The sequence below is a fragment of the Dromaius novaehollandiae genome, chromosome 6, assembly GCF_036370855.1.
Source record: "Dromaius novaehollandiae isolate bDroNov1 chromosome 6, bDroNov1.hap1, whole genome shotgun sequence".
In the NCBI taxonomy this organism is placed as follows: Eukaryota; Metazoa; Chordata; class Aves; order Casuariiformes; family Dromaiidae; genus Dromaius; species Dromaius novaehollandiae.
The window spans coordinates 7,201,974-7,218,441 of NC_088103.1; the positions used below are offsets into that span (position 1 = coordinate 7,201,974).

Genomic DNA, 16,468 nt, shown 5'->3' on the forward strand with positions numbered 1-16,468 from the left:
CTGCTCCAGTAAGAGGGTTGTTGTTGAGCTTGGTTTGCATTTTGCAATTTAGCCCATGCAAGCTAGAGGCAGAATTGCAGGCACGGACTGTGTGCCAAGCGCTGTGACACAATAGAAACATAATGGGAGGCTTAAATACATATATGAAAGTGGAGTGAAAGGGAAGAAGGAGCATATTCAGTGCTATAATTTTTATTTATGATTTTTCCCTGCTATTGGGCCTTTCAGTGAATATACAAGTTTAATATTGTCATTGATTAAATGACTATTTTCAGGAGAACGTGGACATCTGCAGCAGACTCGATGCTTGCTCTTACCACCAGTGCACTGAATCTCAGAGAGGGGGATTTTGGAGGTTTTTGCACTCAAGAAAGGCAATGACTATGCAAGGAAGCTGTGAAGGAAGGAAAGGGAAGGGACCAGAAATTCATTTAACTTGCAAAGAACTTGGTAGGGAGATGGAGGCTGGTGGTTGTCTCGCGTAGATCCTCTTAGCTGCTCTCCTGGCCTCGGAGAGACGCGACTGAAACCCAAGGCTCCAGCAGGTCTCCAGCAAATCAATAATCCCGGGGCCTTGGAAATTTAAGATGTTGCTTAAAGCTGTTCTGAGTCGAAGTTGGTCTCGTGAGCTTCCCGCGCCGGGGGACTGCACGCTTTCCCTTTCTGCAGCATTTAGGAGATTTTTGCGGTGGATTGGTTTGGAAGGCTGAACTGCATGGCCAATACATCTAGTTCCTCTGCACCTGAGATCCACAGTGTCTGTGGCTTTTGCGGCTGTGTGTGCTATTTTTCCCATGGTAATTGGGAGACAGGGTGTTCTCATCAGCCCATTCTTATTTTCTCAATATTGCTATTTTTTTTTTTCTTTAAAGTAAAAAGTGTCCGTGACTCCTGGATTTTTCTCTTCTATTTTTGAAACAGCTTTTCAAAATAAACTAAAACTTGAATAATGTGCACAATAATTAGAGTCTGAATTAATTAGGAGGATACTGAAATGAGACTGGGGTTAGAAATGTTTTTTCTATTTACTATCATGGGTTTAATATTGAAAAATATTGCTTGTAGGAATAGTAGAATGACCTGGATTTTCCCAGCTTTACATCATGAAAACAGTCGTCATTATTAGCCCCATTTGGCAGTCTCGGTAGAAACCCCAGAGCAAGAGGAGGCAAGTAGACATGCTAAAGGAGGAGGGGAAGCTTGCAGGATTTATTTGTCCAGAGATGTACAAACAGCAGTAAATTTGCTCACAAAAGCACATAGAAAGGAAAATAATCCAAAGGAAAAGTGATCCAAAAGCAAGCCCTAGGCTTCGTACCTCACCTACATGTTTTGGTGTATTAGCACATTTAATACAAATTAATCCCCCCGTGCTCTCAAACCCTGGCAAATCCTCTGCATTATGAAGCAGACTGGGAACGCGAATGGAAATTTTATCTAAATTCTCCTGTGGCGTTAGGTCAAAGTCTTGCGTTGGCTAATTGTAACCTCTTGTTTGTTCTATATTTAAACATTTGTGGCAGTGAGAGCATTATCAAATAGAAATGCTGCCTTTTTTTTTCTCTCTCATATTAACTTTTGTGTATTTATTTTGAAGCTGTACAAGTAACTATAGGAAAGCAGGTTACTTCCTCAGGTTCTTCATCATCTGCCCAGGCATCCCTTAAAAACAAGAAAAGAAAGAAAAAAGTAGTTAAAAACAAAAAATCCTTTGTAATGAAAGACAAAAAATTGAACAAATAGTCACAATCCTTGATATTAAAATGACATACCAGAAATGGAAGAACAGTGATTTATTCACGTTATGCTTCATTATATAATTTTGGAAGTTAGTGATCTGAGAATCCACCAGGTTTTTAGGTTTATTTTTATCATTGACGTATAGTAAAGATAGGCAGCAGTAGCATTAGAGAAATAGGGATTTGTGTTTCAAGTATGTTTAGAAGTGCTGAATGCCTTTTTTATAATTGCTCCCAGGTCTCCCAGTTTCAGGGCAAGCAGCATGAACTGGACAGCCCTGGTTGCATCTTGCTCCTGTAGGTCCTCCTCCTCCTCCTCCTCCTCTAGGAATTGCTCGTAGCAATTTGTTTATTCACTCAAATACAGCTAGAACGCAGAGAAAAGCTAAGAGCAGAGCAGGCCAATAAATATATGCTAAGTCATACCAAACCTTCATCTTTTTTTGCAAGCTTTGGTAAATTCTGCTCGGCCCCATCACCACCATGTCTGGGTTGGGCAGATGGTCTACAGGCTTCAGTTTTTCCCTCTTTTTGAAAACATATATTTCAGAGCCTCCCCCAAACAACTTTCTCAACCCGGTCTAGAACCTGAAAGTTTTGGTGCTAAGATCTTCTGGTCTTAAGCTGAGATTTGGGAAGAGTAAATTGTGTCAGACACGTTGGAAGTGGGTAGCTGAATAGCCACCCGCTGTTTCTTCAAGGACTTTGATATGACCCGGGATTTTTCTTTACCTTTGCTGTTATTTCATTGCTTGTGCATCCCTTCTCTCCCCATCACCCTGAAACGGCCTGGTATGAGCTAGATCAATACCATCAAACAGTGGAACTGAAGTACGTATGTCATTTATTCAAAACAAAACCAAAAAAAAACCCCCACCCATCCCCAAATCAAAAACATTTCTATCACTTTCAGTCTTCAATAAATGCAAAATCTGGTTTGAGCTGTGGTCAGCTAACGTAAGAGAGCAGCATCATGTAACACCATGTTTGATGTTCAGTGAAGTAACTGGGGAGCTCTGCTGGGACGGATGAGGAGAAAAGGTTTTCTTTACTTTAGGCAGCTTGTTTTGATCTTTGTACCCTCTCTCCCCAAAGGTTTAAATGGCAAACACAGGCTTCATGCAAAGATGATAATTGAAAGTCTCAGTGTGAAATGCAGGGTAGTTTCTCTGGAAATATAAATTTTCGTGGGGGGTTAGAAACGCTTGCAGCTGTGGGGAAAATGAGAAGCCACAAATCGGAGGACAGATGTCACACAGAAACTCCAAGTGGTTTTAAAAGAAAAGTCCAAGACGTAAAGTTGCAGCTAAAACCACCCTAAGAGTGAACATGGATTTACTGCTATGCAAGGACAGGTAACCACTTTTTTTGTAAAGGTGATGGGAGTACTCGGGTATTTCTGCACACTGGTGTTATGCCAAGAGCAAAGAACACAAGCCAGCAAATCTCTGGCTGCTCCTATGAAAGTAGTAGCAAAATGCTGGTAAAACTGGCATCTCCACGGATGTTTTGAGACGGTCGAGAGTAATCTGAAGAAGTTCAGTTCATCTTCAGATTTTCCTGGCTTTATTAAATTCACTAACCTTAAACTGTGTCATGCAAATTGCATGCCATGAAATTCTGCTGCTGCTTCGTCAAAGGCGGTGAGCCTGATTTATGGCAGTGATTTATGTTGGTGACGTGCGAAGAACTATAATGTCTGTGTTTTGGGTCATTATGGGTGAAAACTCTGAAGTAGCGTTAATAAATCAAAGCATTTAGGATGAAATATTTGGCCATAGAAAAGTGGATTCTCATTTATTAACGCATATATCTGAATCACTTGTAGTGGTGTTGAGAATTGGTTTGGCGTATCGTTTGACCAGCTGAGAATCTGCCTTTTGGTTTTGGTTTCCTGAAACTGTACGTGTCTTTGTGGGCTAGAGAGGACGCCTTAGTACCAGTTTGATTTCTGGCAGAGGTTGGATGGGCTGAACTATTATGTGAACAAAACCAAGGCAGAAGAAGCTGGTCAAGGTTATGGTTGCAAGGATAGCCCAGGAAAAGTTTTGCAGATGCCATGTCTAATCTCAGCCCACATTTCTGTTCTCAAGAAAATACAAAAATATTATATTAAAATGAAATTGTATGAGTGTTACCTCCTAATCTAAAAGGCAAGCTGGATTTCGGATTTGGTCTACACTTCAAAGCCGCTCTTGGGCATAACGAGAGATGAGCAGGTTGTCTGCTGGCTGAAGCTGGAGGTAAAAGCCAGGTTCCTACAGGAAAACCAAAATTCCTCCTTTCTCTTTTAGTGATAACTAGTAAGGGATGGCCAGGTTGGAAAGAATGGATATATTAATTTCCAACAGCTGAAATGAATGTATGCGTTGGTTGCAATCTGAAGCACGTGCTAGGGTAGCTGACAGTAGTACAAATATATTCCTTTTGCCCGTTCTGGTACTCTGCGTGTGTGTGTGTAGTGCAGGGCTGCAGAGCTACATGATATCAAGTCAACCTGAAACTGTAAAAATGAATGGGAAAAGGTGGAGACAGAGCAGATTCCACCTATTCACTCTGCCATTCCTGAAAGCCTCTTCAATGCCATGCTTATCTCCAGGAGGCCGGTGGATATACGGGTCCCAACCTTTTGCTGGTTGGCAAATGGACACTGGTGTCAGCTGTTGGAGTAGGAAGTCATTAAAGACTTAAGATGAAAGCCGTGAGACTTTTAAGAGCTTGGGTGCATCCAAAGCGATCCCAAACTTCAGCTCAGGAGATGAAATAATCTCCATTTTTTAGCTCATAGTTTTTCCAGTACACAAGTTTCTCTGCGAGCTGCGGAACCAGATGAGCCCGCTTTCCCGTGGATTTGTGTATTTTGTTCCTGAGTCTCTTGCCCGTGCAGTACTTTTACTTCCCCTCCATCACCAGCCCTATCTCTGCTGTGATGCACGTGGCAGGGAAGGGACTGCAATGCTTGCACTGCTCATAGCCAGCCTGAGCGCCCGGCTCCTGCAAAAGGGGACGTTTAACACCTCCGTTCCTTCCTTGCCAGCACTCCTTGGGGTCCCTCTCCTCTACCCATCCATCAGTCTTAACCAATTTGCAGGATTAGAAGTGTCTTGGAGATTTGTGCCTGCCTTTCAGCTCTGCCTGGAAACGCTCTAGGGTTCAGAAGTTACTAGGGCAACATTGGCAAGCAAGCAGACGGATCGCTTCAACCTCATCTCGGGAAACCAGGCTAAAAATATGTTCCTGAGGCTCAAGGTTAAAAGTAATGGCGTGACAAAGCAGTGCCATGAAAAAGCCAGCTTTAAAAACATTTAAGGACTGCATTTCCCTGCCAGCATCAGTGCATATGTTACTAGTTATAGAGAAAGGCTTTATGCAAGTTGAATCTAGCACCATCTCATGCAAGAGTCATGCTGATGGTTGGGTTTTCCCTTTGACACAGTAAGTCTTAGAGATGGTTTTTCGATTTGATGGCATACTGTAACAGCGCACATGCCAACCGTGCATGATGCAGCAATATGCCAAACATTTAGAAATCCAGTTCCTACCGAACCCATCCATTGACCTGAAACAAGTGCGCTGTATTTGAATTTTCTTTCTACAAAAGAAATTATATATGTATATTTTTTAGCTTTCTTGAGGGTGGGGAGATTACTTGATGGCCATGCCAAGCATTAAATTAAAAATTGTCACAGCTGCACGACGGGGGAGATATGCCTGCTTCTAACCGGTGGGTTTGTCTACTTTATCCAAGGTCCAGTTGAAAAGTGAAGAATCGAAAACGTTTGCCATGAAGATCTTGAAGAAGCGGCACATAGTGGACACGAGACAGCAGGAGCACATACGGTCGGAGAAGCAGATAATGCAGAGCGCTCACTCGGACTTCATCGTGAGGTACCGTCCCTCCAGCCTACGCGCTCGCTCCCCTGGGGAAGCAAAGTGTGGAAAAATCTTAGCCTTTAAAACCACATTGCAATGAAAATGGTATAGGAATAGTCCCTGCATCACTGTAGAAACATTTTAGCCGTAGCTTCCCTGCAAGCGACTGCTAATACGGCACCGTAGGATAGGGTCTTCTCCAGGCCAGCGTGAGATTACTCTGCCCATGGCAAATGGGGGGCTTCTGCCCATGCTACCAGTGTGACACCGAGCGTAAATTTAACCTGGGGTTTAACTTATTTCCTCAGGATTTGTGCCACGCTAGCATGGCTGCATGGCTCCTGCGTCCGAGCAAACATGCAACCAGCCTGGAGCGTGGGCAGGGCTTGCCGATGTCTGTGCGCGATGCTCCGTGTAGACGTGCCCTCCGGGACTCACCATTAACTTGGCTCGATATTGAATTTCCTCTCTTGCAAATAGACTCAGAAAGGATGCTCTTTCCAGATCAGGAGCCATCACGGGAATAAAGATTCAGCTGTATTTGGCACTTCTCTTTATGGCGTACTAGCTAGATCCAGTTCACTGTCCCTTAACTCTTTGTGCATAGATGCGCTAAAACCTTATTCCTCTGCAGAACTTAAGGAGATGCAGCTTTTCAATGTGTGAAAACAGGCGCCAGTCACTTTTGTTTATTTTTACTGTAATAGCCAAATTCTCTGACACTTTAAGAACTGTGAATATTTGCCAGCCAAAAGAGGAGATGATCCTTTATATGTTTTAGGTTAGAATAAGAGTACTGAGCAGCTGAGACCTGTGATAGGCAGGGTAATGCCTCTCACCGAGCAGGAGCTATCTCAAATGAGGCCTCTTGTCTACGGCGGTCGCCAAGGCTTCCTCCACAGCCAGCACAGAGCAGAGGAAACCTCACAAGAGTGATTCATCCCACCCTAAAATAGATGACCAAGGCACTTGGCTTTTGCTGGAGATCATTCCTGCTCCCAGGAAGCTGCAGAGATACTTTATTAGCACAGGACGGAAACCAGTCAGCTCCTTCCTTCAGAGCACTTGGGAACATCTCCACCGTCCTGGTTCTGCCCAGCGACAAGGTGCCACTCAGAGCCCTCAGAAATGGGTCCCAAACTCAGTTTGGGACCAGCAGGTCTCCTTAGCTCTTGCCCAGCCTCAGTCCTGCCAGCTTCAAGCCGGCTCCGTGCAGAGCGATGCCATGAAGCTCCCCAAAGGCTATTTTTCCTCAGCTGAAGTGGAGGAGGGAAGCAGAAGACTATAAGCATGTTTTTTATCACCAACTGAGCTGGCTGTTACTTTTGAAGCATTTATTTCACCTTCATGTTTGATTCATTTGCCACAGCTGTTGCTGGCGGGAGTAAACAGGATGACACTGTGCATGGCTTCAGTTTCCTCTGCACACTGAGGATCTTTATTATCTGATTCACAAACATGCCCCCGTTACCTAGGCTCAAGCCAAATATTCCTTGCAAACCGTTTCAGCATATAGATGTGTTTTCTAATGTTTGATCTGGATCGATAGGCTGATGCAGTGGAAGGTGAAGCACGGGGCTAGCCAACAGCGGGGACGTTTTGACACCATTTCAAGAATATCCACTTTCAAATAGAGAGCGTGAACCTGCAGACTTTTGCAAATGACTGATCCTCGTGGCTAATAAAACAAATACATGTCACTATACTGTCCTCATTCCCGTGTTTATCCTTTCAATAGTCAAGTAAGAAAAAAAAGATGCAGAGTGCTGAGAAGCAAAGCACTGAAATAGGGCAACAGTGACTGCATGATCTCGAGAAGTGATCTGAAATTTTTTTCCTGCTCTGAACTGAGCTCAGAAGAGGAAAAGGTGACAAGAGGCGAAGGTGAGGGAAGAACTTTCTCGAATGCTTTATGTCCTGGTTTCTGTCAAAACCCAGTTATGCTTCAGGGCATCCTTACCCAGGCTGTAGAGCAGAGGACTTCAGCAAGGCCGAGTGGTCTGGCAGAAGCGGTCTGGCCTGACAGTGATTCCAAAGTGGAAAAAGCAGGCTATTTTGCAGAAAATAAAAGTGTTATCATGAAACCGCGAAAAATCCTTGAGCAATAGTTCAGTGTGATTGCTAAAAGTACATTAAACAGGCGAAAGAAACAGAAGACGCCAAGTGTCACTAAATAAAACTTAGTCATAGATAAACTAATAGCTTTCCAGAACAAATGCTATGCCTGGATTTGATGAAGAGCCAAATGGATATTGAGGAAAGGATGTCTGCATTGGAGATGTAGGTTGTGAAATGCTATGGGAAGTGAAGGTCTTTGCAATGTGAAGTCGTATGGGAGCCGGTATGTTTTGCCATATACCTTAGGTTGATATTTAACTGACTGCCTTCAAGAGGAATCAAATCCTGCTGGTCTTTTCCCTGGTCTATCACACAGCCCTATAAAAGATATGAATAACTGGCTTTATCACTAGCTTTGCAAAACCACCTGTTCCAATAGATACCATGTCACACTGTCAGCCCCTTTAATTTTTAGCTGTGGGGATTTCCATGCATCATGCAATTGCCCCATAACTGGCTATGCCTCCGAATCCCCTATTGCTGCAGAACTGTGCTGAGAAATTCAGATTTTTTAAAATTAATTTCTAAACAGTACAGCTGCAAAGAAACCCTTGCAGTATCTGGATATAACGTGCTTGCTTCTTCAGGGAGCCTCAAATGATACTTACCCATGTAACAGGGAGGCAGAAAAATTCATCTGAATCTGAGACGCAAATGGACTGATACCAATTCAGTATTAACGCCATCACTTTCTGTACGGGTCTCGCAGTCTCAGAGTGTCTGGAGGATTTCCCTTCCCTGCCAAAGCAAATCTCCAGCCCTCCCCTATCATCTTTCCTCCCCTCTTCTCATATCCTCTTGCAAATCTTTGAAATACTGCTCCTACTAACCTCAGTTGTGCCTTTAAAACAAAGAGCTTCGGGGAAAAAAATTGGTTCAATATTAAAATTTTAAAAAGCAGCTAGTACAGAATGTCCTATTTTTATTTTCATAGTTTCAATGTTGCATTTTATTTAATGTATCAGGGGCTGGCACAGAGCAGGGATTTTGCCACATAATTTAGATCACAGCTGAGAAATAACAGATTCATAAACCCTGGCCCATCTATCTTTTTAGGCAAATTTTCCTACATACGCAGTTCCTGGAAGGAAAATGAAGAGTGCTTTTAATTACCTAAATATTAGGAGATTCTTTTTAAACTCTCCAAAGTATATGAGAAAATCAGTTAATTTTGAGTTCTTAAATGGGTCACAAATTGGGTGGCATTCCTCTGAAATGATTAAATGAGAAGATGACTGAAGATCTACTGCTGGACTCTGTAGCTTGAAGAATAAGATAATATGGATGTATGGTATGAAAAATTCTCTTTCAAATGAAGCTGGAAAGCTGAATACCAAGTTATGCAGTTAGAAATGACAGACTATATTTAGTACCCAGAGCAGTGATGACCTCCGCCTTCGTTGTCTGCGATACGCTCTGCCATTCAAGTGTCAAACCTTTTCTGCTGAAATATTTCCCGCGGGATACAAAAGACTGAAGAGAGATTGCAATGATACCCGTAAATGTAGCAGCGGGTCTGAAAGGTTCACCGTAGTCTTGTGGCACTGCTTGGGGTGAAGCGCGTGGTCTGTAAGAAGTGGGAACTTTTACTGTATTTTCTTGTTTGCCAACAACAGGCTCTACAGGACGTTCAAGGACAGCAAGTATTTGTACATGCTGATGGAAGCCTGTCTAGGTGGAGAGCTCTGGACAATTCTCAGGGACAGGTAAGTTTTAAGAAATATTGTGTGAAAGCGTGGAGTATTTTCCAATATGCCTTCAGGTAACCTAAAATCTCTATCTTTCACGGGCAAAACCACATTATATTTGATTTAAGATCCTAGTAAGACTGGGAAATCATCTTTTCCTATACAGTTGACCAGAGACCAAGTGAATCTAGTTATAACTGAGAATAGCGTAAGAACTGATTAAGTTGCATCCAGTGTGTACAAGACTTTATACAAGCGGAGTCGTATCTCAGGCTATTTCGTCGCGGTCTCTCCGAAAGCTCTCCAAGAGTGCCAGAAAAAGTGCAGTGGGGGTAGCGATGACAGTCTCATGATGAGTTGCATCTATGATGCATCTTTGACTGTCCTTTCTCTGCCACATCATCTCTAAAGGACACGTTATCAGAAGCTCTCAGTACCCTTAAATTGCTAGCGCTGTATTTTAACGGTAGCGTTTTCCAGGCATGGAACACAGCCGTGTCACCAGTGCTCATTTCGACATAAAAAGTGCAGCGTTGTTCTAAGCCCTCTGGAAAATCAGCACATCCCATCGCAAGCTGCACGCTCTGAGGAAGGACTTGCTTTCTCCATCTCAAAGCTTGTTCCTCCGTTCCCCCTCTGCAACTGTGATTAGTGTCATATCACAGAGGTGTTGTGTGCTTAAGCTTAGTATTTGTGAAGCAGTCAGGTAGTGATGAGGAAGGCCAGAGAAAATTTCAGGAGGAAGTCAGTAATTCGGAGTCTGGAAAGCATGCGGTGAACAAGGCTCGGGGCCACGCACGGAAGCGGGAGACAGTCGTCACGCGTAGCCCTGCAAGAAGCGTTGTTCAGTCAGGGCACAAAATGAGAGAGAAGTGCCATGGAAAAAAACAGTATGAAAGCATGTAATTAAAGACTGCACCATAATGCATGGGCAGCTGTGGTTCTGGTATTTCCACTCTTCCGAGGGCTGGAGCTTGCAGGGTTTTGCTTTAGCACGTGTAGAGAGGAAGAAGGAAGAAGGTGGATTGTGTGAGTGCACGATACGTGCACATAACACAACTTTGGGGCAGCAAGTGGTGTGATAAATCATATATAGCTATATAATAGCATCATACTTGGAACATAACTTCATATAACTAAAAAAAAAAAGTGGAAGAGGTGCATCAGAAATGTCACTCAGCAAATATAATTTTTTTTGATCATCCAGAACAAATGTTTTTGACTCTTCCTTTCCCTAAAAACATGCCTTCTCTGCACCATTAAAATCAGGACAGTAGCAAAGTTACCGGGTGTTAGAATTTATTCCTTTTTCATTTTCCGTTTCAGAGCCTGGTTACTTAATCGTTACTTCTCTCGCCTCTAAATCGTGGGTCTGCTGCCACCTAGCTAAGAAGCACTTTTGTCCGCCTTGCAACAAGCAGAGCTTTACTGTTCTGCCGCCAAACTCAGAGCACGAGCTCAAGGCGGGTAGTGGCATGTGGTTTGCTTCCTGTAAGCGTTCTGCAAACAGAAAATAAAGTGAGGATACAAAAACGCAATTTATGCTGAATTTGAAATTAACACTTCAAATTCCGACAGCTGTTATTTTTTGCCTTTTGTCTCAGTTACAAACTTCGGTCTCAGCGATTCTTGATCTCCACAATAAGTGGGGATCAAAATGTATGTATCACCCAAAACTCAGAGGTTTATAATAAAAAATCACCTTTTACTTGCAAGGTACTTATCTGTAAATCATTACCTATATGATGCAATTATAAAATGCAACTTAACATATTTTAGATGTGAATATTTGATATGAACGTGGATTGAAGGCAAAGATGCTAACATCCAAAATGGAATTGTGGTTGCTTTTAGGTATAAAAGCAAGTTCAGTAATGGGCATTTTCCAGGTATTAGAATGATCCTACTGAGCTGTATAGATATTGTAACAGTAGGATAAAATCAAGGGAAGAGATTGGACTGGTCTACTATATGGCTTTAGGCTGTTAATAAGAGAAAACAAATGTAAACATAATGATTTGGCTGGCAGCTAACGAGTAGCTCTCTAATTCACACCTGGCTATCTGGCATTCTCCTAATTGCGCTGATTTATGGAGACGTCCTTTGGCCATTTGGGTAAAGCATAAAGGTAGCATCCACACACAGATGCTTTGCTTATTCGTTTCCTTAAAATTTTTAACTTTGAGCTTCATATGCTGACAGCTGTCCTGCAGTTTGATTTCTTATAGCAGCTTGTGGGTTGCTGCAGTGAAGCATATTCTTTTGACACCACGATGTCAAGTGTTGGAAAATTCAGCTTTATGGAAAAGCCATTTGGAAATGTGATTGTATGTTAGGACTTGATCGAGGAAGGAGAATGTGGCAGAACAGTCCCTAGAGGTAAAAGAAATGCTTGACTTAACTCCAGGCAGAATGGCTAGCACCTTGCCAAATTGAGCCCTAGTGATGTGTAGTAACAGCTCGGTCCTGTATAAACTAATCGCTTTGTCCTCTTTCCCTTTCTCGTGTTACGTAGAGGTTCGTTTGAAGATTCGACGACCAGATTTTATACCGCGTGTGTGGTTGAAGCTTTTGCCTATTTGCATTCCAAAGGAATCATCTATAGGGACCTCAAGCCAGAAAACCTCATTCTGGATCATCGAGGTTATGCCAAACTGGTAAGATCCCCTAGTGTCTGCCTTCACTCAAAAAACAAACAAACAAACCCAAAAAAGAGCCATCTCCAGCTTTCTTCTGGTACAGGACACCTTGTATTAGGGGTAGAGGAGAGCATAGGATTAACCATTGAGGGTCAGAAACAAGGTCTGCCCAGCAAAGGGTCCTGTTTCTGATGGTGGCCGTTGGTAGAGGTTGAGTTAAGATGTTGGTAGAGGTTGAGTTAAGAGCAGGGCAAGGACGTTGTCACTCATTCTCAGGAAATTCTCCTGGCCTCCAGCGGACTGTGGCTCAGGGGCAGAGCTGAGCTGTAAAACGCTATTTCTGGCTAAAGCTTGGCATTCAGAGCTACAATCCTGGTGGCTGGTGGAAAAAAAATTTGCAGAGTACTGGTGTTTCTGAGTAGGTTCTATTCCACACATAAAAACCCATAATTCTTAATGGAAATATTAGTCGTGACATTGTCATGGCAAGAAGTATTATTAATCGCATTGGATCATCAGACTGTGCTGCTGAACTGTGGCTGATACAGCTTCTTGCTTTGGTAGGGGGATTCGATTTGGACTTGTCCTAACTGTTGGTAATGTTGTAATGTCTAAAGCTTCAACTTTTCATGGAAGAGGTTATGTATGTGCCTGAGCACCATACTTTCAAATAAAGCCAATGTTCACTGGAGTTTGCTGGAGCACCTCATACACTGGCAGTTTGTGCTCCTTAGTTAATGAACGTAACAGCACTAACACATTTTAACTGCCTTCTCTTAAGAGCCTTCCACCAAGGCTGTTAAAAACATAGCTGCCGTTAGGGATGTGCTCTGAACACCGGAGTCTCAAGGACATCCATTCCCAAACATGTGCACTGCAAGGAAGAGATTACAGCAGATTTTTTTCAGATTTAACAGCCCACTGAGTCCTTGCCTGGGCCTTGCCTTGCGTAGGCACTCATGGGAAGAACGGGCTACTAGGCAACGTTATGCTCTGACAGTAAAGGCCACTTCTGTATTAGCACTGCGAACACACCTGACTGATCTGTGGAAACTCCTGTGAGATGGCTGCTTATGGCTCTGGCTAAACTGGTCTTCTCAGATGGTTGTGATGCCTCTGAGTGTTGTCCTCCTGCAGCATCCACCTCTTCAAACCAGGACAGCAGAATCTATGCAAGACCTTCACCTCCACAAATGCCAGGTTGCTTTGACAGAGGGCTAAGTAACCTGGCTTAGCTCCTAGTCCCTGAATATTATGAACCCAAAATGTTGATATTACCACAGAGCAACCAACATGTGGCCTTCTCCTGCTGCATGTCTTCATGAAGGACAAGGTAGCTGGAGATCAAGCAGGATAACGTACATGGCTATACTCTATTGTAAGAGCTTAGAAAGTGGCAGTGGGGTTTTTGCCCTGCACGCTGGCCACTCCTTGGTGACTGCTATGTCCAGGCTCATATGACCACAGGGCACCTTGCCACCGCTATGTCCAGGCTCATATGACCACAGGGCACCTTGCCACCCTCTGGTGACGCGTTGCATCTTAATATTGCATCAGAAGGTTTGTTGAGGGTTTTTAAGTAAAGCTGCATCAAAAATGTTCGTGTTGAGAGTGTTTCCATGGGTTTTACTTTATTGTGGTATTCACTCATATTATTTCGTTGTGTCAAGAATCAGTGTAGATGTGCTCTGCGCATAAAGCACACACCAAATGTCCAGGGATTGCAAAAATCTCTGTGAGCCCATGGAGAAAGGAAGGAAAAAGGAGGACTTCTCTCCGTGGGAGGTGCTGTCTCACCTCTCTTTGGGAATCACCCTTATTAACGGGTGACAGTGTGGGCACTTGGGAAGCCTTTTCTACATCAGTGAAGGATGGGGCAATACAACCCTAAAAAGAGGGCTGTCTCCAAGAGGGGTTCATGATCTTCTGCATTCCCACCACCCTGAGATGATCTTCTGCATTCCCACCACCCTGAGAGTCACCAAGGGCCAACATCTCTGCCTCTGGGTTGAGGGATTCTTCCCTGTCTTTGGGAAGAGAAACTCAGGAGCAGCAACTGCAGCCAGGAGCAGTAGGTCAGGCTATTTTGGTGTGGTGCCACTTCACTCCATGCATGCAACCGATGAGCACCACCAGAAGCCTTTACGGCCAGGCAGCAAGGAGGTGTACTGCCAAGTGTCAGTGGTCAGAGTTTATCCTCCACAGCATTTCTCTAAGGCTGGTGGGGTCCAGTGAGGTGTCAGATGAGAAAGGTGGATTGATTGCAGGGCTGTTCTTCTCCCAGCCCTCAGGAGGGTCCAAACTGGAGTCTCCACCTCTCCCATCATCAGCCATACACCACAGGCTCCTGAGATGTTTTGATCTCACTGGCAATTTAGGACTCATCCATGGGGCCTGCACGGTGTGGCACAAGAGAAGTATCACGGATCACATGATCAACCCCAATCATTTGGGGACTGTGTCCATGTGGGATTGCAGTGCTGCTGTTTTGCCCATCCCTAGCACAGGGAGGTGTAGGAGTGTTTCACAGCCATCAAGGGACAGCAGCGTGCTACAGAGCACAGCCGTGGCCACGCACAGCCCTGAGGGCAGAGCACTTGATGGACTAGTGGGTAGAGCTAAAACTAAGGCAAGCCTATTAAACTGAGGTCTTCTTGGGACCTAGGGGTTCTTTTGGTTCCCATTATAATCTAATTTTCCATGATTGCCTGTAGGACACTGCTGTGCCACAGGGGCACGCTGAGCTTTGTGAGCCAGCCAGCACGTTGCAACAGCCTCACGTTCAAGTAAACTGCGAGGACACTTGTTTTACTGCCTCACCCTTTATACTGGAAGTGAAATTTGAACTTTTCATCCATGCCTGCATGGTCAGCATTTAGCAAGGACAGCCTGTGAGCAGCTAGTGAGCTCACGCACGTATTTTCTGGGGTTAAATATGAAGAAGATACACTTGCCCACTATTTGCCCTGCCTAAAGCTGTCACTGGGGCAGCTGAGCTGAGTTGCAACGAGAGGAGGAGAATCGACGTGAGCGGTGCATGCTGTTGCTGATCTTTTGCTCTGAAGTTGATACACCAAGCAGGGTAGTTCATTGCTCAGGTAAAGGCTGGGAGGTTTAAAATAAAAAAAACCAACAGCCTGAGCTGTGAACGATATCAAGTTGCATCTACCAAGAAACGTTCAGAGCGTTGGCATTTGTTCTTCCTACCTCAAGAGGATCTCCATCTTGTATTACGAAGGATAAATCGGCAAAAAAAGGTCACTGCAGTTGCCTGCTTTCCGAACAACCCACAATGCTTTAGTTATGATAATATTCCCACGAGGAAAACTTATTTCTGCTTTGCTTTGCTTTAAGAAAAGCAGAGTCCATGGCTGAAATTGCCTTACTTTCGGGTGCCTTGATGGAATTCTGTTCCTTTCACAGGTCGATTTTGGCTTTGCAAAGAAAATAGGATTTGGAAAGAAAACATGGACTTTTTGTGGAACTCCAGAGTACGTAGCCCCAGAGATCATCCTGAACAAAGGTCACGACATTTCAGCAGACTACTGGTCACTGGGAATCTTAATGTATGAACTCCTGACTGGCAGGTATGGGCATTGGAGCCGGCGCGGCTGATAAAAATAGAGCAGAATATTTCTGCCGTTGTCACTCTGATTAGAAGTCTGGAGGATTCAGAGCGGGTGCATGCTCTGGTGGCACAGAGCAGCCTAAACACTGTACTGTTGAACTGAATTGTTTTTTTCCTTTTTAACCATAGCTTCCGTATGGATCTCTCAAACGGCAAGGCATTGCTAGGCTTTCTAGGAAATGCTGTAAAATGACACCAAAACCCCACCCTCATTTTTGGCTCTTGTAGCTGCCACTGAGCTGAACGTGGTGGGGAAAGGGTTTGCAATGCAAGCAGGGCGGTGGGTCTTGCACATCTGCAAGAGAGGCAGTAGGTCTGCCGTGGTGGAGACTTGAGTCGCCATATCCATCGCGTCCATTATTTAGTTTAGACACAAGGGTTGCCACCTTAAAAGCTCTTCTTGCCTGTGCTTCTTAAGCACTTAGGCAGTTCTTGGTTCTCTTGTACTTTGGGCACGTACATGACAGTGTAGCCCAAAGCAAGCAAACCCTGCTCTCCACGTTTAGGAGCTGTTTATTTATATACTGCTGTTCTTCACTCAACTTGTCTCTCTTCTGTTAAACCGAGGGAAGCCTAATTAATCCCCAACAACAATGTGTCACAGCATCACATAGAAAATAAACCAGGGAGCAGAGCTCAGACCCTTGTTCCTCAGGCTGGCAGGACCTGGGGCGTTATGGAAAGAAAACTTTCAGCCTGTGCTGCCTGAAGAACATGACTTTACTGTTTGATGCTTCCTTTCCACCAACTGGAAAAACATCACTTAAATCCAGGGAGTATCAG

General features: G+C 44.0%; 1 protein-coding gene across 4 annotated transcripts in view; it reads left to right on the forward strand.

The window, feature by feature from the left end:
- Nucleotides 1-16,468, forward strand: part of PRKG1 (protein kinase cGMP-dependent 1) — a 496,774-nt gene that overhangs the window by 469,337 nt on the left and 10,969 nt on the right. For all 4 annotated transcript variants that reach the window (XM_064513567.1, XM_026097420.2, XM_026097419.2 and 1 more), the window contains exons 11-14: nt 5,488-5,627; nt 9,347-9,436; nt 11,934-12,075; nt 15,481-15,644. In XM_064513567.1, coding sequence (XP_064369637.1) covers nt 5,488-5,627; nt 9,347-9,436; nt 11,934-12,075; nt 15,481-15,644 — 536 coding nt within the window. The remainder of the gene's footprint in view (nt 1-5,487; nt 5,628-9,346; nt 9,437-11,933; nt 12,076-15,480; nt 15,645-16,468) is intronic.